The 23,764-nt window shown below is 42.7% G+C and overlaps 1 protein-coding gene across 2 annotated transcripts in view; it reads left to right on the forward strand.

The window, feature by feature from the left end:
- Window positions 1–12,787, forward strand: part of LOC142312296 (uncharacterized) — a 57,219-nt gene extending 44,432 nt beyond the window's left edge. For both annotated transcript variants that reach the window (XM_075351228.1, XM_075351227.1), the window contains exon 7: window positions 9,444–12,787. In XM_075351228.1, coding sequence (XP_075207343.1) covers window positions 9,444–10,855 — 1,412 coding nt within the window. In that variant the 3' untranslated portion in view covers window positions 10,856–12,787. The remainder of the gene's footprint in view (window positions 1–9,443) is intronic.
- Window positions 12,788–23,764: the final 10,977 nt, after the last annotated feature.

Consider the following 23,764-nt stretch of genomic DNA (forward strand, 5'->3'; position numbering starts at 1 on the left):
TACAAGGGGTTCACCAAACATCTAGATAAATTCCTTGAGTGGTCTAGTTCCAAAATGGGGTAATTTGTGGGGGAGCTCCACTGTTTAGGCACCATAGGGGGTCTCCAAACGTGACATGGCGTCCACTAATGATTCCAACCAATTTTGCTGTCAAATGGTGCCCCTTCTCTTCTGAGCCCCGCCATGCGCCCAAACAATTACTTTCCACCACATATTAGGTATCGTCGTACTCAGGAAAAAATGCACTATAAATTTCATGGTGCATTTTTTTCCTGATACCCTTGTGACAAAAAAAAGCTACCTAGTTGAAGCAACAGTTTTTGGTAAAAATAAAATTTCTTTTCACGGCTCAACATTATAAACTTCTGTGAAGCCCCCAGGTGTTCAAAGTGCTCACCACACATCTAGAAAAATTATTTGAGGGCTCTAGTTTCCAAAATGAGGTCACTTGTGGGGGAGCTCCATTGTTTAGGTACCTCAGGGGGTCTTCAAACCCGACATGGCGTCTGCTAATGAGTGCAGCTAATTTTGCACTCAAAAATTCAAATGGCGCTCCTTGCCTTCCGAGCCCTGCCGTGTGCCCAAACATTTGATTTCCACCACATATGAGGTATCTGCGTACTCAGGAGAAAATGCACAATACATTTTATGATGCATTTTTTCCTGATACCCTTGTGGAAAAAAAAGCTACCTAGTTGAAGCAACAGTTTTGTGGTTAAAAAACAAAATGTTTTTCTTTTCATGGCTCAACGTTATAAACTTCTGTGAAGCTCCCAGGGGTTCAAAGTGCTCACCAAACATCTAGAAAAATTATTTGAGGGCTCTAGTTTCCAAAATGGGGTCACTTGTGGGGGAGCTCCATTGTTTAGGCACCTCAGGGGGTCTTCAAACCCGACATGGCGTCCGCTAATGAGTGCGGCTAATTTTGCGTTCAAAAATTCAAATGGTGCTCCTTCCCTTTCGACCTCTGCCGTGCGCCCAAAGGGCGAGGGGTGCAGTTTTTAGCATGGGGTCTCTTTTGGGTATTTTTGGTCACCTAGGCCTCTCAAAGTCACTTCAAATGTGACGTGGTCCCTAAAAAATATTATTTTGTAAATTTTGTTGGAAAAATTAGAAATTGCTGATGAACTTTGACCCCTTCTAACTTCCTAATGAAAAAAAATTTTTGATAGAAAATTATGTTGATGTAAAGTAGACATATGGGAAATTTTATTTAGTAACTATTTTGTGTGACATATTTCTCAGATTTATGGGCATAAATTTTCAAAATTTGAAAATTGCGAAATTTTCAAAATGTTCGCAAAATTTCCTAAATTTTCACCAATAAACGCAAAAAATATCGGCCTAAATTTACCACTGACATGAAGTACAATATGTCACGAAAAAACAATCTCAGAATCGCCAGGATCCATTGAAGCATTCCAGAGTTATAAACTGTCAAAGTGACACTGGTCAGAATTGCAAAAAATGGCCCGGTCATTAGGGTGTTTTAGTGGCCAGGGGTGAAGGGGTTAATAACATAGTTTTTCCAATTCCGTCCTCCTCCCATACAACCCTCTTTTTCTATATGCATTATTTACAAGTTACAGTATTTGCAATTGGATATATGAGCTTCACCAATATTAAATGTAATGAATTGTGCATTATTACATGCCGTTACAGACACAAGTTAGCCGTTCATATTGTGACAATAATTTTCCTCTATCAGGGGTTTATATATTGGTGTATTATGGTCCTGACGGCTATATGTTCCTTAATTTGTGATGATTTATCCATCCTATTGACCGGTTAACATTACTGTATGTGTCATTGATGTGAATGGGCTATCGATATTAAAATAATGTGCCCATTCTACCAAAAGGCCCCGCTTTATTTCTGGAAAGTAATGGATTTTATTCAAGTGAGCCATTCACATAGTGGCGGTTGTTGGATATATTGTTTTATTTATGAATATAGTGGTATTATCTATTTGCGTTACATTCACATTTCTATTGTCTGCAGTAACATTGTCTATGATATGTGATGCGGTATATGTTGAGTGTATTGCTATGTGAGCGATATTTTGTATGAATGTATACATATCATTTCTTATACTTTATTTTGCTTTTGCATGCATGTCATGCTATAGCCCAGTTCTCTCGAGGCACAGCGAATTGATTAAATCGGGATGTGGGCGAGTACCTATTTGGCAAAGTATATTTAAGATGTTAGTTTGGTTACATGAATTAAGATATGAGTAAGGATCCTGTTTGATCCAAAATGCGTCATCTGCTCTGATTTTAACAAAATTTGTTCTATGGAATTTTAAATATATGAAAAAAAGTATAAATTCTATTGTTTGAGATTGCTGGATACCTTTATTCATTACATGGACTGTGCCTCCGATGATCAGTCGGATGTCATTTCCGTGCACCCCTCTTCTCCTACCAGGATTTGGATTGTCGGTGGAGTGGCTTTATCATTTTCCTCACAGGTAGAGGTAGTAGTCAACCAGCTGGAAGCTTCTTAAAGGTCTTATTGCGGGCACACAAGGGACAGGCTGAGACAAATTCCACAACGTCTTTTTCGTAGCTTTGGCCACCAGTGCCGCAAGATGAGCAGAGATGTCTTCTTCTGACCGACCAGCATAGAGGAGTGACCCCACTCCAACACACTTCCTGTCCGCCTCTGCCACGATCGTCTTTCCGGGTGGTACCTGAGGCACGCTTACTGGAGATACTGTGAGCATCTTGAAGGGCTTAATAATGTTTGAAGCTCTTCCTCCTGGTCAGCCAACAGAAAGGTTCTATAGAGTGCATCTGCCTTGATGTTCTTTTTGGCCTGCCAGAAATGTAGAACGAATTCAAAGCTGGCGAAAAACAGTGAGCATCGGGCTTGGTGTATATTCAGCCTCTGACCCGACTGCAGATACGGAAAGTTTTCTTGGTCAGTGTAGATCACAATGGAATGCACCGCTCATGGCCAGAAGGTATCACAACACCTCTAGTGCTAGCTTGAGCTACAAAAATTCTAGGCCACCAATCAATTAGTTGCACTAGGGACCAGAGAAGGCCTCGGAGAAGAAACAGCAGGTTACTCTCTTACTAGAAGCAGACTTCTGCATGAGGATTACACTGGCCCCGGAGGACAAATCATCCATTTCCAAGACAAACTGTCTGTTAATCTCTGGCCTTTATAGCACCGCAGCCGACAAGAAGGCCTGCTTGAGGTCAATAAATGCACTCTCTGCTTCAAAAGTCCACATCTTGGGATTCGCCCTCAGAGCCATGATAGGGAGATTCCAGGACAAGAATTGCGGATTGGATTAGTAGTAATAATTGGCGAAACCCAGGAACTGCTGAATCGCCTTCACTGTCAGGACAAGGCAACTTCAAAACTGCCAAAACCTTTTCTGAATCCATCTTCAAACTGGTGTTAGAGATTATGTGGCCCAGGAAGGGAAGGGAAGTCAGTTCAAAATGGCACTTCTCAAATTTGACGTATATACATTTATCCCTCCGCCTCTGTAGAACCTAGCGAACATTCCTCTTGTGCGTTGGCAAATCGGGAGAGAATACAAGAATGTCGGTCAGGTACACCCCTATGTATGAGTAGAGCAGATCTTGGAAGATATTTTCCACAATTTCCTGGAAAACTGATGGAGCATTGCTGAGCTTGAATGGCATTACCAGATACTCATAGTAGCTGTCACAGGTATTAAAGGCAGTCTTCCATTCATCATCCAACCGTATATGGGCAATGTTGTATGTATCACAGAGTTCGAGCTTGGAGAAGATCCTGAACCTCGGAGACGGTTCTAGTATAATCGGCAGTGGATACTTATTCTTTACCGTGATTTGGTTGAGACCTTTATAATCTATATAGTGGTGCAGGGAACTATCCTTTTTCTTTACAAAGAAAAACCCGGCTACGTCCGGTATATAGAACTTCAGAATAAATCCCCTTGCCAGATTTTCCTTGATTTATTCAAACATGGCTTGGGTCTCTGCCTGGGACAGAGGGTAGACTGGGAGGTGAAGAATCAGGAAGTAGGTCGATAGGGCACTAATATGGCCTACGTGGAGGTAGAATCTCAACTTCCTTCTTGTGAAGACTTTCACATAGGACCATTAGGCGGATTTCAGACCCAGAAGATTTAAGGGTATCTCTTAAGGTTGGGCATGACTGACTAGAACGAGACATTTTTTGCGACAGGACTGACCCCACCTGAGCACATTTCTGGATCTCCAGTACAAGACATGCTTGTTAATCTGAAGCCGCGGCAGACCCAGTAGCAGTGGGTGCAACACTCCTGCAAGCACATAGAAGGCAATTTTCTCTGATTGCAGCAATTCTCACCTAGCGTTCAACTTGCTCAGTGATGAACAGGATAGCCTTGGACAGAGGTTTTCTCTTCAAGGACGACAATGCTATGGGAGCTTGAAGTTGTTGGATGGGAATCTGTTAGGGCCGCTTTACACGCTGCGACATCGCTAGCATTTGCTGGTGATATCGAGCTCGATTGCACCCGCCCCCGTCGCATGGCCGATATGTGTTGATCGCTGGCGTAGCAAACATGATCGCTACAGCAGCGTCACACGCACATACCTGCTCTGTGACGTCGCTGTGACCGGCGAACCACCTCCTTTCTAAGGGGGCGGTTCGTTCAGCGTCAAGACGATGTCATAGCAGCGTCACTGAACCGCCGCCCAATAGAAAAGGAGGGGAGGAGATGAGCGCTCGGAATATGCCACCCACCTCCTTCCTTCCTCCTTTTCCGGTGGACGCAGGTAAGGAGATGTTTGTTGTTCCAGCGGCGTCACACATAGCGATGTGTGCTGCTGCAGGAACGACAAACAACATCGTACCTGCAGCAGCACCGATATTATGAAAATGAACGACGTGTCAACGAGTAATGATTTTGCACATTTTTGCGCTCGTTGATCGTCGCTCATTTGTGTCACGCTGCGATGTCGCTACCGGCGCCGGATGTGCGTCACTAACGACGTGACCTGGATGATTTATGAGCAGTGATGTCGCAGCGTGTAAAGCACCCCTTACTGATCCACAATGGCCTGACTTAGTGAATTGGGTGCTGCCACAGGATACAGAGATGGATATGGGTAAGGATGTAGAGGACTTGCTCTTACCTAAGGTAGCCTCTCCTACTGACCCTAGGCTTGGAAGTTTCCCGTCTTCAAAGGACAGAAATGGATAAGGTGAGTAGGATCTCTGCAGTAGGAGCATCCCTCTGTATTGCGACGGTCCACCGGATGAGGCTTTGCCAGGTTCACACAATCTTCCTCCATTCACTCAGGGGAAGCAGCAGGAACCGCAGATCATGGCATGATTGGTCTCTGGAATGTAGGAGCCAGGTGCAACAATCTCCTCTCACTGGTTGCCTCTGTTGAGTGTTCTTGGAACCTGAGATCAGTTTGAATAGCCAGAGATACCAGGTTGTTCAGGTAAGAAGTTACATCACGGTCGGCCAGTTCGTCCTTGATTTATCCAGACAGATGCTTCCAGAATACAGCCACCAGCGCCTCATTATTCTAGCCCAGATTGGAGGAGAAGGTGTGGAACCAGATGGCATAGTGGCCTAAGGTGAGAGTTGCCTGGCAAAATATAAGGAGTTAAGATGCTGGAGAGAAAAATTGAATACCTTGCGGAATACCACCAAAAAGGGTTGAAGTTCCAAGAAAACAGGATCACTTCTCTCCCATAATGGATTGATCTATGCAAGGGACTCGCCGGTAACGTGTGACATCATGGAGGCCACTTTGGCCCAGTCCGCAACTAACTGATAAGACAAAACTTCAAATTCCCTGCATTGCTTGGGATCGCTGTCAAACCGCAGAAGAAATGACAGATGAGGACCGAAGATTGGAGCTGGATGTGCTGCCGGGGTGGCGACTACAGCCGAGACAGGATCAGGTGGAGATGTTGGTGTCAAGGCTTGCAAGCAGCTGTCCACTGAATGCAGGTATAGTGCCTTGCAAAAGTATTCACTCCCTTGAATTTTTCAAACTTTTCCCACATTTCAGGCTTCAAACATAAAGACACAAATTTTAATGTTATGGTGAAGAATCAACAACAAGTGGGACACAATTGTGAACTTGAACGAAATTTATTGCTTATTTTAAACTTTTTAAAAAAATAAATAACTGAAAAGTGGGGTGTGCAATATTATTCATCCCCTTTAAGTCAATACTTTGTACCGCCACGTTTTGCTGTGATTACAGCTGCAAGTCACTTGGGGTTATGTCTCTATCAGTTTTGCACATCGACAGACTGAAATTCTTGCCAATTCTTCCTTTGCAAATAGTTCGAGCTGAGTGAGGTTGGAGGGCGAGTGTTTGTGAACAGCAGTTTTCAGCTCTTTCCACAGATTCTCGATTGGATTCAGGTCTGGAGTTTGACTTGGCCATTCTAACACCTGGAAACGTTTTTTTGTGAACCATTCCATTGTAGATTTTGCTTTATGTTTGGGATCATTGTCTTGTTGGAAGACAAATCTCCATCCCAGTCTCAGGTCTTTTGCAGACTCCAACAGGTTTTCTTCAAGAATCGTCCTGTATTTGGCTCCATCCATCTTCCCATCAACCTTAACCCCTTCACGACCATGGATGGATATATCCGTCATGGAGCGTGTCCCGTTAAGCCCCGCCCCCTGCCGCGGGCAGGCGGCGGCGGTCGGCACACATATCAGCTGTTTTCAACAGCTGACATGTGTGCCTGCTAGCCGCGGGTGGAATCGCTTCCACCCGCTGCTATTAATCCCTTAAATATCGCTGCCAAAGTCTGGCAGCAAGATCTAAATGCTCGCGGCCATGTTTTTTACTTACCGCCGCCCCCACCGGAAGTCACGTGCGTGATCACGTGACTTTCGGTGGTTGCCATCGTAGCACAGGGTCATGTGATGACGCCTGCAGCTATGAAGTTTCACTTTCGTTTTCCCTCGGCCGCGAGCAGAGAGAAACAGAAAGTGACTGAATCTGCTGTTTACAGCTGTATAGCTGTGATCAGCAGATAGGTAAGAGCGATCGGATTGCTGATCGCTATAGCCCCCTAGGGGGACTAGTAAAAAAAAAAAAGTAGAAAAAAAAGTAAAAAAAATAAAAACAAAAAACCTAAAAGTTCAAATCACCCCCCTTTCGCCCCATTGAAAATTAAAGGGTTAAAAAATAAATAAATATACACATATTTGGTATCTCCGCGTTCAGAAATGCCCGATCTATCAAAATATAAAATCAATTAATCTGATTGGTAAACGGCGTAGTGGCAAAAAAATTCCAAACGCCAAAATTACGTTTTTTGGTCGCCGCAAGTTTTACGCAAAATGCAATAACAGGCGATCAAAACGTAGCATCTGCGCAAAAATGGTACCATTATAAACGTCAGCTCGAGACGCAAAAAATAAGCCATCACTGAGCAATAGATCCCAAAAAATGAAAACGCTACGTGTTTCGGAAAATGGCGCAAAACATGCGCCACTTTTATTAGACAAACTTGTGATTTTTAACCCCTTAGATACAAGTAAACCTATACATGTTTGGTGTCTACACACTCGCACCGACCTTAGGCATCATACCCACACATCAGTTTTACCATATAGTGAACACCGTGAATAAAACATCCCAAAAACTATTGTGCCATCACACTTTTTATGCAGTTTTTCCACACTTGGATTTTTTTTCCTGTTTTCCAGTACACCATATGGTAAAACTTATGGTTTAATTTAAAAGTACAACTTGTCCCGCAAAAAAACAAGCCCTCATATGGCAAGATTGACGGAAAAATAAAAAAGTTACGGCTCTCGGAAGAAGGGGAGCAAAAAACAAAAACGAAAAGTGCCCCGGGGCTGAAGGGGTTAACCATCTTCCCTGTCCCTGCTGAAGAAAAGCAGGCCAAAACCATTATGCTGCCACCACCATGTTTGACAGTGGGGATGGTGTATTCAGGTTGATGCTGTGTTGCTTTTACGCCAAACATATCGTTTGACATTGTGCCCAAATAGTTCTATTTTGATTTCATCTGACCAGAGCACCTTCTTCCACATGTTTGGTGTGTCTCCCAGGTGCCTTGTGGCAAACTTTAAACGACACTTTTTATGGGTATCTTTGAGAAATGGCTTTCTTCCTACCTCTTTTCCATAAAGGCCAGATTTGTGCAGTGTACGACTGATTGTTGTCTTCATGGTGCTATCTGTGCTTTAAACAAAACACTGAGACTATCACAGAGCAGGTGCATTTATACGGAGACTTGATTACACACAGGTGGATTATATTTATCATCATCAGTCATTTAAGACAACATTGGATCATTCAGAGATCCTCAATGAACTTTGGGAGTGAGTTTGCTGCACTGAAAGTAAGGGGACGAATAATATTGTACGCCACACTTTTCAGTTATTTATTTTTTAAAAAAGTTTAAAATAAGCAATAAATTTCGTTCAACTTCACAATTGCGTCCCACTTGTTGTTGATTCTTCACCATAACACTAAAATTTTTATCTTTATGATTGAAGCCTGAAATGTGGGAAAAGGTTGAAAAATTCAAGGGAGCCGAATACTTTCGCAAGGTACTGTAGGTTAGGATCCGGTCTTATTTTTTCCATTGACGGACCATCTCTTGCTGAATACCTGCAAGCTCAGGAGTTCTGGAGCCAATGGGATACATGGTCTTGGCAAACCTATGGTTATGCTCGCATATGCAAGCAGTAGTAGGCCCACTAGCTCAACCAGGAGGGGCTTAAGTAAACGACTACCTCAGCTTCACCAGAGCAGCCTCTGATGGTGTGGATAGGTTTGTGGTGGAAGGTAGCTGCCAGGTGCTATTACAGGAAGTCCTGGTATTGCGGCAGCTGACCCCAAGGGTCGGGAATTGGATACTACAATCACTGAAGTAGTCGGGTGCACATCGAATGGCTTGTCTAAGCAGATGTAGCGGAGACGGCTGATAAGACAGGTGCAGCAGATATGGCAGGCACAGCTGGTATAGATAGATGCAGCAGGTACGGTAGGCACAGCTTCTATAGATAGATGCAGCAGGTACAGTGAGCACAGCGGATACTTGGATACAAGACACGTGATAGCACACACAGCATAAGACTCAGCAAATACAATGGGACATGACAACTACCAACATGTCTAAGGATAAACCACGTTGCCCAGGCACATCCCATAGGGGAGGATGCCTTTAACACCTAGTGCCTCTCTGTCATGAGTTGAGAGGCACTTCCATGTTATAGCACGCTGACCCTTTTAGAATAGGGACAGTAAGTGTGCTGGCGTCCCCGCCGGGAAACGTTTGCAGGACAGTGAGGCAAAATCAGTAACAGCGTTACAAGCTATTTTAAAAGTTATATCCTTAAATTTTAATATATTATTAATAATTTGTATGCTTCACAGATGACTGTACCAGGAAATTAGAAGCACAACTAACATCTTCAATTTTTAAAACAGATGACCTTGATATTACACAAGATACAACTGAAGTGAATGCCAGTATTCAAGATATACCATCATCCATTCACAGCAAAGATGTATCATCTGATCCTTTTAAACAAGTCTTATCCTCTGATTCATCACAGATTAAGAAAAATAAATGCTACAACAGAGGCATTAAAAATCAAAGTGCTTTTACAGCACACAAACCATTTTCAACATCAGAATATCGAAGAATCCCTACAAAAATTCACATGGGGGAGAAAAGCTTTTCATCGGAGTCTGTTAGTTACCAGAGAACTCACACAGGGGAGAAGACATTTTCATGTTCAGTATGTGGGAGATGTTTTGCACGTAAATCAAATTTTGTCAGACATCAGAGAACTCACACGGGGGAGAAGCCATATTCATGTTCAGAATGTGATAAATGTTTTAACCAAAAATCATATCTTATTACACATCAGAGAACTCACACGGGGGAGAAGCTATATTCATGTTCAGAATGTGGAAAATGTTTTAACCAAAAATCCAATCTTATTACACATCAGAGAACTCACACAGGGGAGAAGCCTTTTTCATGTTCAGAATGTGGGACATGTTTTGCACATATATCACATTTTGTTAAACATCAGAGAACTCACACGGGGGAAAAGCCATATTCATGTTCAGAATGTGGGAAATGTTTTAAACAAAAATTAGATCTTGTTATTCACCAAAGAAATCACACAGGGGAGAAGCCTTTTTCATGTTCAGAATGCGGGAAACATTTTAACCGGAAATCATATCTTATTACACACCAGAGAACTCACACAGGGGAGAAGCCATATTCATGTTCAGAATGTGGGAAATGTTTTAACCAAAAATCACATCGTGTTACCCACCAGAGAATTCACACAGGGGAGAAGCCTTTTTCATGTCTAGATTGTGGGATAAATTTTGCACATAAATCACATCTTGTTGCACACCAGAGAACTCACACAGGGGAGAAACCATTTTTATGTTCAGAATGCGGGAAATATTTTGCAGATAAATCAAGTCTTGTTATACATCAGAGAAGTCACACAGGTGAGAAGCCATATTTATGTTCAGAATGTGGGAGATGTTTTGCAGATCAATCAAGTCTTGTTATACATCGGAGAATTCACACAGGGAAGATGCCTTATTCATGTTCAGAATGCGGGAAAAATTTTAACGGAAAATCACATCTTGTTACACACAAGAGAACTCACACAGGGGAGAAGCCTTTTTCATGTGCAGAATGCGGGAAACAGTTTAACCGGAAATCAAATCTAGTTACACACCAGAGAACTCACACAGGGGAGAAGCCTTTTTCATGTTCAGAATGCGGGAAATGTTTTGCACATCAATCAAGTCTTGCTATACACCAAAGAATTCACTCAAGAGAAAAACCCTTGACATGTTCAGAATGAGGGAAATATTTTACACACAAATGAATTCTTTTTAAACATAACAAAACTCACAAGGGTAGAATCTATTATCATACCTAGAAGGTGAGAAATGTTTTACTTGAAAATTATAATTTTTTGACCACCAAGAAACATTCAAATGGGGAAAAAACATATATTTGACAAACTGAACAAGAAAACACAAAAGAGACAATAAAAGTAAAGGCAAGTAAATAAACAAGAAAGGGAAAATACATTAGTAGTTACTGTACATTAGAAAATATATACAGTTACTAATAGACGTATGTTTCTGAAAATCAAATAAAAAACAATATTCAATGTGCATTGAACATTTCATTGTTATATATTTATATATTCACTATATGGACAAGAATATTGCAACCCTCCCCCCAAAAAATATCCAACATTCCTCCTCCCTCTTCTTCCTAACTCCCAATCTCAGCGATCTGCCATTCATTACAGTTAAGGGGGCTTTACACGTTAGCGATATCGCTAGCAATTGCTAGCGATATCGAACGTGTAAGTACCCGCCCCCGTCGCGCATGCGATTGTTTGTGATCGCTGCCCTAGCGAACATTATCGCTACGCAGCGTCACACATACTTACCTGGTCGGCGGCGGCGCTGTGACTGCTGAACAATCCCTCCTTCAAGGGGGAGGGACGTTCGGCATCACAGCGACGCCACCGCAACGTCACACAGTGGCCAGCCAATCAATGCAGAGGGGCGGAGATGAGCAGGACATAACATCCTGCCCACTTCCTTCCTTCCGCATTGTGGCCGGCGGCAGGTAAGGAGACGTTCCTCGCTCATGCGGTGTCACACATAGCGATGTGTGCTGCCGCATGAGTGATGAACCACAACGCTAAACAACCCTTACTGATTTTTGACTTTGGGACGACCTCTCCATGGTGAACGATTTTCACCATTTTTGAGGTCGCCTAAGGTCGCTGGTAAGTATTACACGCTGCGATATCGTTGATGACGCCGGATGTGCGTCACTAACAACTTGACCCCGGCGACCAAACATTAATGATATCGTAGCGTGTAAAGCCCCCTTTACTTTCAGTGCACAATCTCCATGTCTGAACAATGTCTGTAACTTTTCTATACTACAATAATAAACATGTTCATATTACAAATGACTAATTCCATCTACGATCCATTCCTTCTTTGTGGGAACATCTGATGTGTTTGAGTTTTTAAAATCACTTTCCGCAAAGTTTAGTCGTTTTTTCATCATCATTGGGAACTGACTCCCTTCTCTATTCCCCAGTACACATATTATACATTCTAAGTAACATAGTAACATAGTTTCTAAGGCTGAAGGAAGACCTTATGTCCATCTAGTTCAGCCTATTTTAGTGCCGCTGTTGTCCAGTGTTGAACCTGTGGAAGGCAAAAACCCACAGAGTAGAAGCCAGTTTTCTACATAGGGAAAAAAAAATATTTCCCGACTCGTAAGCTGGGTCAACTATCTACCTGTAATATTATGCTATTTATAACCTTCTATACTTTTGCTATCAAGAAAAGCATCCATTCCTCTCTTAAATTCATTCAGTGAGTTGGTCATCACAACTTCCTCAGGAAGAGAGTTCCAGAGCCTCACTGCTCTTACCATGAAGAACCCTCTTCTATGCTGGTGCAGAAATTTTCTTTCCTCCAAACGAAGAATATGCCCCCTTGTTCTTGTCATAGTCCTTGGTACAAACAGATCATGGGAGAGATCTCTGTATTGCCCTCTGATATACTTGTACATATTTATTAGGTGTCCCCTAAGTTTTCTCTTTTCTAGAGTAAATAGACCTAATTTTTATAACCTTTCTGGGTATTGTAATGCTCCCACTCCATTTATTATTTTAGTTTTCCGCCTCTGGACCCTTTCAAGTTCAGTAATGTCTTTCTTGAGCACCGGCGCCCAAAATTGCACACAATACTCCAAGTGTGGTCTGATGAGTGATCCATCACCTTATTTGCTTTGGTGGCAGCTGCCTGACACTGGGCACTCCAGTTTAGCTTCTTATTGACTAAGATGCCTAAATCTTTTTCCATGTCTGATTTCCCCAGCAGTTTTCCATTTAGTAAGCATCTGTTTCTCCTTCCCATGTGCAGAACCTTACACTTATCTGTGTTAAACCTCATTTGCCATTTTTCAGCCCAATTCTCCAATTTACTCAAATCCATCTGTAGTTGCAAACTGGCCTCCTTTGTGTTAACTGCGTTACATAGTTTTGTATCATCTGCAAATACTGATATTTTACTCTGTAAGCCATCCACCAGATCATTAATAAATATATTAAAAAGTAGGGGGCCCAATACAGACCTTTGTGGTACCCCACTAGTAACCCTCGCCCAATCTGAGTATGCACCATTAATAACCACTCTTTGTCTTCTATCACGAAGCCAGCTACCTACCTATCTACACACATTTTCCCCGAGCCCAAGCTTTCTCATTTTACTTATCAATCTTTTATGTGGGACAGTGTCAAATGCTTTACCGAAGTCGAGATAAATGACATCCAATGATTTTCCTCGGTCCATCTGAGAGCTTACATCCTCGTAGAAGCTGATCAGGTTAGTTTGACAGGAGTGATCTTTCATAAATCCATGCTGATATAGAGTTAAACATTTATTAACATTGAGATATTCCATAATAGTATCCCTTTAAAACCCTTCAAACATTTTAGCCACAACAGATGTTAAGCTTACCGGCCTATAGTTTCCAGGTTTCCTTTTAGACCCCTTTTTGAATATTGGTACCACATTTGCTTGCCGCCAATCCAGTGGAACAGACCCAGTTTCTATAGAGTCTTTAAATATAAGGAATAGAGAGGCCTGTCTATCACATTACTTAACTCCCTTAATACCCGAGGGTGAATGCTATCAGGGCCTGGTGATTTGTCAATTTTAATGTTACTAAGTCGGTTCTGCACTTCTTCCTGGGTTAGGCAGGTCATACTTAATGGCGCATTTACATGATCACTCTGCATTTCACCTGGCATATCCTTTTCCTGTGTGAACACAGTTGAGAAAAAAGTGTTTAAAACATTTGCTTTTCCCACATATCTCTATAATTTTACCCTCATTGTTCTTAATAATTTTACTGTTTATATAATTAAAGAATAGTTTGGGATTTGGTTTGCTTTCCTTAGCAATGAGTCTCTCAGTTTCCACTTTTGCTAAATGTATTTGTTTTTTACACATTTTATTTTTTCTCTATAACTTTTTCTTTTTTTTAACAATAATAAAAATGCTTTTTAATGTACTTTAAAAAAAACCCCAAATAATAAACATCACAAATCATCAAATAACAGACATATTTGTTTTCCCTATAATAGTAATGACCCACACAACACAGTGATCAGAATATTTACCGTGATCGGAAAATGGTGTAAAAAAAAATTTCTCCATTAAACCCATAAAAAATGGAAGAAAATTGTCAATCTGAGGTCATGTTCACATATAGCATAAATGCTACATTTTTTTCTGTTGCTTTTTTTGCACAGAATATCTGCTTTGTTTGTTCAAATCAAAGTTTATTAGAATAGAAGAAGATAATCAAACAATTGCACAGCGCGCAGGCTGAGGGTATATATCCCAAGCTAGCTGCTAAAAACATCACAGTTCTTTGACTACACCTGCGCCACTGGCGACTAAAAATAACAAGTACAATTCGTATGTGTGTGAGATAGGAAGAACAAGTTGAGAAATAAAGAGATAAAGAAGAGGAGGTGGAAGAAGAATTTAGAGACAGTAAAGACAACAGAAACGTGGGAAAGTAAGATGAAAGGGGAAGGGTACAAAGGGTTCCCACCCGAATGGACGCGCCCTCCTACATCAAAACCACATTTTCAAGGCTAACCTTCCAGGTACAGAAATAAGAGAATGGAAAATTACCTACATACATGCCCCCCGTGAATCCATAGACCCATATCCGGTGAGTCCCTGAACATGATCCACGGGGCCCACGTAGCATCAACTTTGTCCTTGTTGCCGAGTGTCTGACCTATCAAGGCCTCCATCCTGAGGATCTCGTTGCACTCTGCTATGAATTCATCCCGTGATGGGATTCTAGTTTGCTTCCAATATCTTGGAATTAGGTTTCTGGCAGCTGTTAAAAAATGTCTTAATAAACCTTTCCTAAACCCTGAAGCAGAAAAATTCCCGAGGGACAGGAGAGCTAACTCTTTTGTGGGCTGGATCTGCTTCAAGGATAGTTTATTGAGTAACTGGAAAATGCTCTCCCAGAATGATCTCACCGGGGGACATGACCACCAGATATGAGTGAGGGTTCCCCTCTCCTTTTGGCATCTCCAGCACACATCAGAGGCTGATGGAAAGGCAGCATGGATACTCACAGGACACCTATACCACCTAGATAGGATCTTGAAGTTTTACCAATAAAGAGAAGGATTTTGGTCCGCTCCTCAGCCGAGAATGACCTCCCCCACTCTCTCTCCCATTTCCCAAAGTACCCAGGCAAGCCGTCCCTCGCACCTCTGCATCTGAGAAACAATACAAGGTCGAAATGGTATGGCCTGGAGGATCCTTCTCTAGGCAAAGGGTCTGAAAGGGTGTGAGTGCCCTATAGATGTCTACCCTCCTAGTCATAGACACTATAAAACTTTTCAGCTGTTCGAAGAAGAACCACATATCTTGAGATTTGTTGATATCTGAAGAGTAATTATGTAGGGGTTTAATACCTGTCTCTGAGATAAATTCACGAATAATAGGATGGTCACTCTTCCTTTTATGGAGGAATGTTGATCTATGGAAACCCGCCTGAAAATCTGAATTACTATGGACCAGTGTCAATGGACCTGGAATGGAGGACAAGTCAAGATATTTATTACCTCGGGACATAAAATTCCGCAATTGCTTAGTGATAAAGGGTACTGTGATAGAGCTGGAGCTGGGTGGTGCTCTGGTCCAAATAACTACCTTCGGATCAACATCAGATTGCGCGCTTTTGGCTTCCACCCATCTTTTCGTTTCCCCTGAGTTAAATAGATCCAGAACGCACGTCCCTAAAGAGGCGTAGCTTTACAAAAGGAGATTAGGGAGTCCAGTTCCTCCCATATCCCTTGATCTACTCAATATTTTGTGGGAAATACGTGGGCGTTTATGTGACCAGACAAATTTGGTTAGGCTAGATTTCAGACGTGAGAAAAAAAGAGGCCGGCAATACTAAGGGGATGGTTTGGAAGTAATAAAGCAGCTTCTGTAACAGGTCCATTTTAATCGCATTTATCCTCCCAAACCATGAAAGCTGGAGTTTGCTCTAGTTATTGAGGTCTAATTCTAATTTCCTGGAAATGTGGTGGTGATTTCATTTAAAGAGGCCAAGGGGATCTGCCGTCAGTTTAATTTCTAGGTATGTCAATGAATCCACCTGCCATTTGAAGGGGAGAGAGGCTTTGAGCTGAGTCACCAGTATTGGAGGAAAAGATATATTCAGTATTTCGGATTTATGAGTATTTATTTTAAAATTACTCAGAGATCCGAACCTCCGCAATTCAGCCATTATGTTGGGTAGACTAATGAGTGGAGAGGTAATGTACAGGAGCAGATCATCTGCAAATAAAGCTAATTTATGGTCCTGTTTGTGAAATGTAACCCCTTTAATTGATATATTGCTCCTCAATGCCACCGCCAGATGTTCCATGGTCAGAATATATAATAATGGGGAAAGCGGGCACCCTTGTCTTCTTCATTACATATTGTAAAGGAATCTGAGAGGGAGCCATTTATTTTGATTCGTGCTGTGGGCGAAGAGTAGAGTGCTGTAACTCTGTTCATCTTGTGCTCTCCCAACCCTATGTTTTTAAGGAGCTGAAACATGAAACCCCAGTGCACCCTGTCAAACGCCTTCTCTGCATCTACCGACAGAATGCACATGGGGATCCTGTGACGTCTTGTGCCGTCAATCAGGGAGATGGTCCTCAGGGTGTTGTCCCTGGCTTCTCTTCTGGGCACGAAACCCACCTGGTCTGGATTTACCAGTCTGGGAAGAAGGTCTCGTAACCTATTTGATATCATTTTAGAATAAAGCTTGATATCTAGATTTATGAGCAAGATCGGTCTATAGTTGCAACAAAGAGATGCGTCCTTCCCTGGTTTGGGTATAACTGTGATGTAGGCCATCAACGCCTGGGGAGGGAACGCACCCCCTGTAGATATATATCTACAGACCGATAGGAACAGTGGATTTAGAAGTTCTGAAAATTGTTTATAGAAACCCGCTGAGAACCCGTCTGGACCTGGGCTTTTCCCTGACTTCAAATCTGAGACTACCGTGTTGATCTCCTCCAGGGAGAAGTCGTCTTCCAGCTCCAGTAAGGTATCATTTGAGATGGAAGGGAGATTATGGGATTTCAGGTAAGCTTTAACATCATCTTGAGTCCCATATGTCGCTATGTGTCCCGATTGTCCTCTAATATCATAAAGCGCCTTGTAGTATGTGCGGAAGCCTGCTAAAATGTCCTGGTTGCTATGCAAATGACCACCACTTCCTGGGTCTTTTATGAAAGGGATGTACAGTTAGGTCCAGAAATATTTGGACAGTGACACAATTTTTGCGAGTTGGGCTCTGCATGCCACCACATTGGATTTGAAATGAAACCTCTACAACAGAATTCAAGTGCAGATTATAACGTTTAATTTGAAGGTTTGAACAAAAATATCTGATAGAAATTGTAGGAATTGTACACATTTCTTTACAAACACTCCACATTTTAGGAGGTCAAAAGTAATTGGACAAATAAACCAAACCCAAACAAAATATTTTTATTTTCAATATTTTGTTGCGAATCCTTTGGAGGCAATCACTGCCTTAAGTCTGGAACCCATGGACATCACCAAGCGCTGGGTTTCCTCCTTAATGCTTTGCCAGGCCTTTACAGCCGCAGCCTTCAGGTCTTGCTTGTTTGTGGGTCTTTCCGTCTTAAGTCTGGATTTGAGCAAGTGAAATGCATGCTCAATTGGGTTAAGATCTGGTGATTGACTTGGCCATTGCAGAATGTTCCACTTTTTTGCACTCATGAACTCCTGGGTAGCTTTGGCTGTATGGTTGGGGTCATTGTCCATCTGTACTATGAAGCGCCGTCCGATCAACTTTGCGGCATTTGGCTGAATCTGGGCTGAAAGTATATCCCTGTACACTTCAGAATTCATCCGGCTACTCTTGTCTGCTGTTATGTCATCAATAAACACAAGTGACCCAGTGCCATTGTAAGCCATGCATGCCCATGCCATCACGTTGCCTCCACCACGTTTTACAGAGGATGTGGTGTGCCTTGGATCATGTGCCGTTCCCTTTCTTCTCCAAACCTTTTTCTTCCCATCATTCTGGTACAGGTTGATCTTGGTCTCATCTGTCCATAGAATACTTTTCCAGAACTGAGCTGGCTTCATGAGGTGTTTTTCAGCAAATTTAACTCTGGCCTGTCTATTTTTGGAATTGATGAATGGTTTGCATCTAGATGTGAACCCTTTGTATTTACTTTCATGGAGTCTTCTCTTTACTGTTGACTTAGAGACAGATACACCTACTTCACTGAGAGTGTTCTGGACTTCAGTTGATGTTGTGAATGGGTTCTTCTTCACCAAAAAAAGTATGCGGCGATCATCCACCACTGTTGTCATCCGTGGACGCCCAGGCCTTTTTGAGTTCCCAAGCTCACCAGTCAATTCATTTTTTCTCAGAATGTACCCGACTGTTGATTTTGCTACTCCAAGCATGTCTGCTATCTCTCTGATGGATTTTTTCTTTTTTTTCAGCCTCAGGATGTTCTGCTTCACCTCAATTGAGAGTTCCTTAGACCGCATGTTGTCTGGTCACAGCAACAGCTTCCAAATGCAAAACCACACACCTGTAATCAACCCCAGACCTTTTAACTACTTCATTGATTACAGGTTAATGAGGGAGACACCTTCAGAGTTAATTGCAGCCCTTAGAGTCCCTTGTCCAATTACTTTTGGTCCCTTGAAAAAGAGGAGGCTATGCATTACAGAGCTATAATTCCTAAACCCTTTCTCCGATTTGGATGTGAAAACTCTCATATTGCAGCTGGGAGTGTGCACTTTCAGCCCATATTATATATATAATTGTATTTCTGAACATGTTTTTGTAAACAGCTAAAATAACAAAACTTGTGTCACTGTCCAAATATTTCTAGCCCTGACTGTAAGTATTCATGGAGCGAGGATGGAGGGCCCTTGCAAGAAGCTTCCCACTTCTATTGCCCAGTTGATAAAAGCGGCTTTTGAGACGTTCTCTTAAGCCCCTGGATTTCTGGTCTAATACCTCTAGTAATTTATGTCTGGTTGTAGAGAGTTGTGCGTAGGTTCTGGGAGATGAGTCCCATTTGTGTTTGGTTTCTAGTGAGGCAATCTGGTTAGATAACTGCGTTATTTCAATGGCTCTTTCTTTTTTCAGGCGGGTACCATGCGAGATCAAAATGCCCCTTAATACACATTTCAGTGATTCCCACTGGATTGCAGGAGAAGTGGTATCACATTCATGATCTTTAATAAAGTTATGAATTGACTGGGTAAGGTCCGCTTTGCATAACTGATCCTGTGATAGGTTTTCATTCAGTCGCCAGGTGAAATTTGATTTGACACGAGGCCCTAACTGAATCGATAAGTAAATGGGAGCGTGGTCTGACCATAGTATATTACCTATGGTCACTTCTACTGTCATTTCTAGGAGGGCATGAGAAATGTGGAAGGAGTCAATTCTGCTATAGATAGAATGGACCGAGGAATAGAAGCTGTAATCTTTGGTGTCCGGATGAAGAATCCTCCATATATCCACCAATCTCAGACCATGCATGTGCTTTTTGACCCTTTGTATGACTGAGGCCGGATAGGACGACTTACCCGAGGACACATCGAGGGCTGGGTTAATTGGCAGATTAAAATCGCCTCCTAATATCACCAGAGAGGAGTCCGCAAAATCTTCCAGAATTTTCCTCCCGTCTGCACAGAATCTGTCCTGCCCCTGGTTAGGAAAGTACATGTTAGCAATAACAAAGATATTGGTTTTCCAAGAAGACTTTAAGAAAATATATATTCCCTTGGAGTCGATACAGGAGTCTAACACCTCTGGTATGAAGGACCTATGAAACGCCACGGAAACCCCCTTAGACTTAGCATCAGGATTCGAGCTATGGTGCCAAATCGGGTAGTAAGCCGAGACACACTTAGGAATTGCATCTGACCTAAAGTGAGTTTCCTGAAGCATCAAGATGGCCACCCGTTGCTTATAACAGGAATATGTTATCTGTTTTCTTTTTTCAGGGACATTCAAACCTTTAACGTTGAAGGAGCAAAACTTGACACTATCCATAATGCAGGTCAGCTGGAAGCATGATGTGGTATCTGGGGGCTGGTCCAGTCAGGTGAGAGGGAAGGATAGAGAAGAAAGAAAGACAGAGAAAAGAAAGAGCAAGGTTTAGGTCAAGGGACCCAAAAGGTGGGTAAGGAACCCTAGTATTAAGTGGTGCAAAATTTCCATGGCAATGGATTGCCATTTGCACTAAGGGGAATTAGAGGAAGCCAAGAACGGCAGCGAGTCCGTCCCTTACCCCCCGCCTGTAATACAATATGATATATCATTATAAAGCGCACTAACTATATGCTCCCGCTAAAACTTTATCATCTAAAGAAAAGTAAACATCATAACAGGCTACTACTCTAGGCATTGACCCCGGTAGGTGAGCAAACTGTTCAGATCAGGGACAAGATTCTAGTAATTGTAAAAAACAAGAAAATCACATGGGTCTCCCGGGCTTATTTCTCAAAAGGCCCAGATCTTCGCCTCTAGACGGTGCAGCCCCACACACAAACAGTTTACTGCTTCCTCCTATGAGTTTTAAGTAGTACATGACCTAATGTCAGAACCTCTGATAACACCTGTGAAATAACACAATGCTAGTCTGGAGAGAAGCAATATTAGGTGACAGGAGAAAGACTTTCAACAAATCACAGTAACTTGCAACGATGCCTTTGGCGCAGTTTCATGGAAAGGCCCTCCCCTGTGGCTCCAGGGATAATTGGATATCATGCCGGAAGGGCCCATGAAGGTTATCTCCAGTAGGAAACAGGGGTGCTACACAGGACCGCTACCCTGTCTGATTGTTCTTGCCAGGACCTCTTTGTCTCCCATGGCGACGGACTGGCTGCCATACTGGGGGTTCCACAGGGAGTTGGGGGCCTGAGGGCCAATCCGGCAGTGCCACCATAGGAAGTTCGAAAGTCCCCAAGAACTTAGCCAGATCTCCGAGTTTGCGGAAGATTGCTGATTTCCCATCCTTATGCGCTGTCAGCTGGAAGGGGAAACCCCATCTATATGGAATGTTTCTGTCCTGAAGGTGTTGGAGCAGGGGTTTTAATGCTCTTCGCAGCTGCAGAGTGCGTCTAGCCAGATCCGGTAATATCTGGACCTGGGACCCCTGGAAGTTGATGGATCCTGCCTGCCGCACCGCGGACATGATGGAGTCCTTCACCTTATAAAAGTGGACTCTACATATTATGTCCCTTAGACGTGAATCTGGAGGGGATTTGGGACCAAGGGCCCTATGTATGCGGTCTAACTCAATCGGCCCAGAGCTTTGTTCTCCCAGAATTTGAGCAAAGAGCTTCTGTGCCATGGCCTCCAGTTCAGGCGTGCCAATACTTTCAGGGATGTCACGGATACAGACATTATTTCGCCGATTGCGGTTCTCTAAAGCTGGGATTACACACTGCAACATTGCAAAGGACATCGCTGTAACGTCACCGGTTTTGTGACGTAACAGCGACCTCCCTAAGTCTCTGCTAAGTCGCTGGTGAGCTGTCAAACAGGCAAACCTGGCCAACAACTCAACAGCGATCCGGACCTGCAGAGCAACCTAGCTGGTTGTTGGGGACGTTGATAAGCAGCCTTTTGAAAGGGAAGTTGCTAACAAAGTCTCTGCAAAGTCTTTCACACACTGAAACTTTCCAGGGATGCATGCTGCACAGCGGGAAACAAAGGACCTAGGAATGGTCCTGAACGATTTGTAACGATTACAACTTCACAGCAGGGGCTGGGTCGCTGATAGGTTTCACACACTGCAACATCGCAAACAACATCGCTATTGCGTCACAAAACCGGTGACGTTACAGCGATGTCGTTTGAGATGTTTTAGTGTGTAAACCCAGCTTAAGTCCTCTTGCCCTGAAGTGAGCTCATCAATCTTTGCCGAGTGGCTAAGTAATATTTTCCTTTGTAGGGACAACTCAGCAGTGATGGCTTCCTGGGACTTCTCCACCTCCTCGACCCTGTATGTGAATTCAGATTTCAGTTCCTGCAGATCTTTCTTATAAGTATTCTCATGCCTGCTAGCAAATCTGTCCAAATCTTTTTTTGGGCAAAGCCTTAATAGATTTACTTATCTCATGTAGATTAGGGAGATCTCCCTCATTGTCCTCCTTGCTGGAGAAGTCCTGCTGTGATTTCCCCGGGTCCTGCTGTGTCTGTGTTTGAGTTTCCCTGGGCTGTGAGCTTTCCATGAGGGAGGCCGATGCCATCATTGATCGAGTGTTCCTGATGGCTGCTGAGGTACTCTGGATGAGGAAACGATCCATGCTGCTCACGGTCTCCTTTATCTCACCTCAGTGTCTGGTGACTTTCCTGGATCTGTCCATAAGCAGGGAGATGTTAATGTGCTCTAATAGAGGCTAAGGGGGGAAGTTCAGGACAGAGCTCCCAGCATGAGCGACTCACTCAGCCATCAGCAAGCCACGCCCCCCTCTATAACTTTTTAATGCTTCTTCCCTGCCTTCTTGTTTTAGCTTCTTAAATGCCTTGTTCTTATTCTTTATTCCCCCTTTTACATCCTTATTTAGCCACATTGGTTTTCTCCTGTTTCTAGCCCTTTTATTTCCGTATGGTATGGCTAGCTCGCAGTGGGTGTTTAATACCGATTTAAGGGGACTTTGATTTTAAATACTTACTAAATTGTCCCAATAACCTCACTAGAGATCAGCGATCTTGATCGGTAAAGGATTGCCATTTTCTAAATTGTATGGTCTTTGGCCGGTTTGGATTGGGCAGGGAAATCCGAACATTTAATTAATTTAACACATGAAGAAGTACGCCTACGTCTGAGTAAATTAAACATTGATAAATGCCACGGGCCAAATGGCATTCATCCACGAATATTGAGGGAATTGAGCTCCGTAATCGACAGACCACTGTATCTCATCTTTTTAGACTTGCTTGTAACAGGGTTGGTGCCTCAGGATTGGAGAATTGCTGATGTCGTACCGATATTTAAGAAAGGTAAGAGGGTAGATCCAGGCAACTACCGTCCAGTAAGCCTGACATCAGTAGTATGCAAAGTTTTTGAGGGCATTTTAAGGGATGACATGCAAAAATATATTGCAGAAAATAATATAATAACTGACAGACAGCATGGATTCATGAAAGATAAGTCGTGTCTAACCAACCTGTTGGGGTTCTATGAGGGGGTAAGTGCAAATCTGGATATTGGTAATGCAGATGACGTGAGTTATTTGGAATTTGCAAAGGCATTTGATGCAGTACCACATAATAGCCTTATACTAAAGCTCCAGAAGCAAGGACTAGGGGAAACTATATGCAACTGGGTAAGGAATTGTCTAAAAGATAGGAAACAAAGAGTAGTCATAAATGGTCCATTTCCTAAATGGGCTATTGTCAGCAGTGGGGACCGCAGGGATCTGTGCTAGGACCTATTCTTTTTAATCTCCTTATTAATGACCTTGTGGATGGGATTGATAGTAAAGTGTCAGTCTTTGCTGATGACACCAAACTATGTAGGATATTAAAAACTGACTTTGATAGTACAATATTACAAAAAGATCTGGATAAGATGTCAGAATGGGCAGATACTTAGCAAATGAGA

This window comes from Anomaloglossus baeobatrachus, chromosome 5 (genome assembly GCF_048569485.1).
Source record: "Anomaloglossus baeobatrachus isolate aAnoBae1 chromosome 5, aAnoBae1.hap1, whole genome shotgun sequence".
Lineage (NCBI taxonomy): Eukaryota > Metazoa > Chordata > Amphibia > Anura > Aromobatidae > Anomaloglossus > Anomaloglossus baeobatrachus.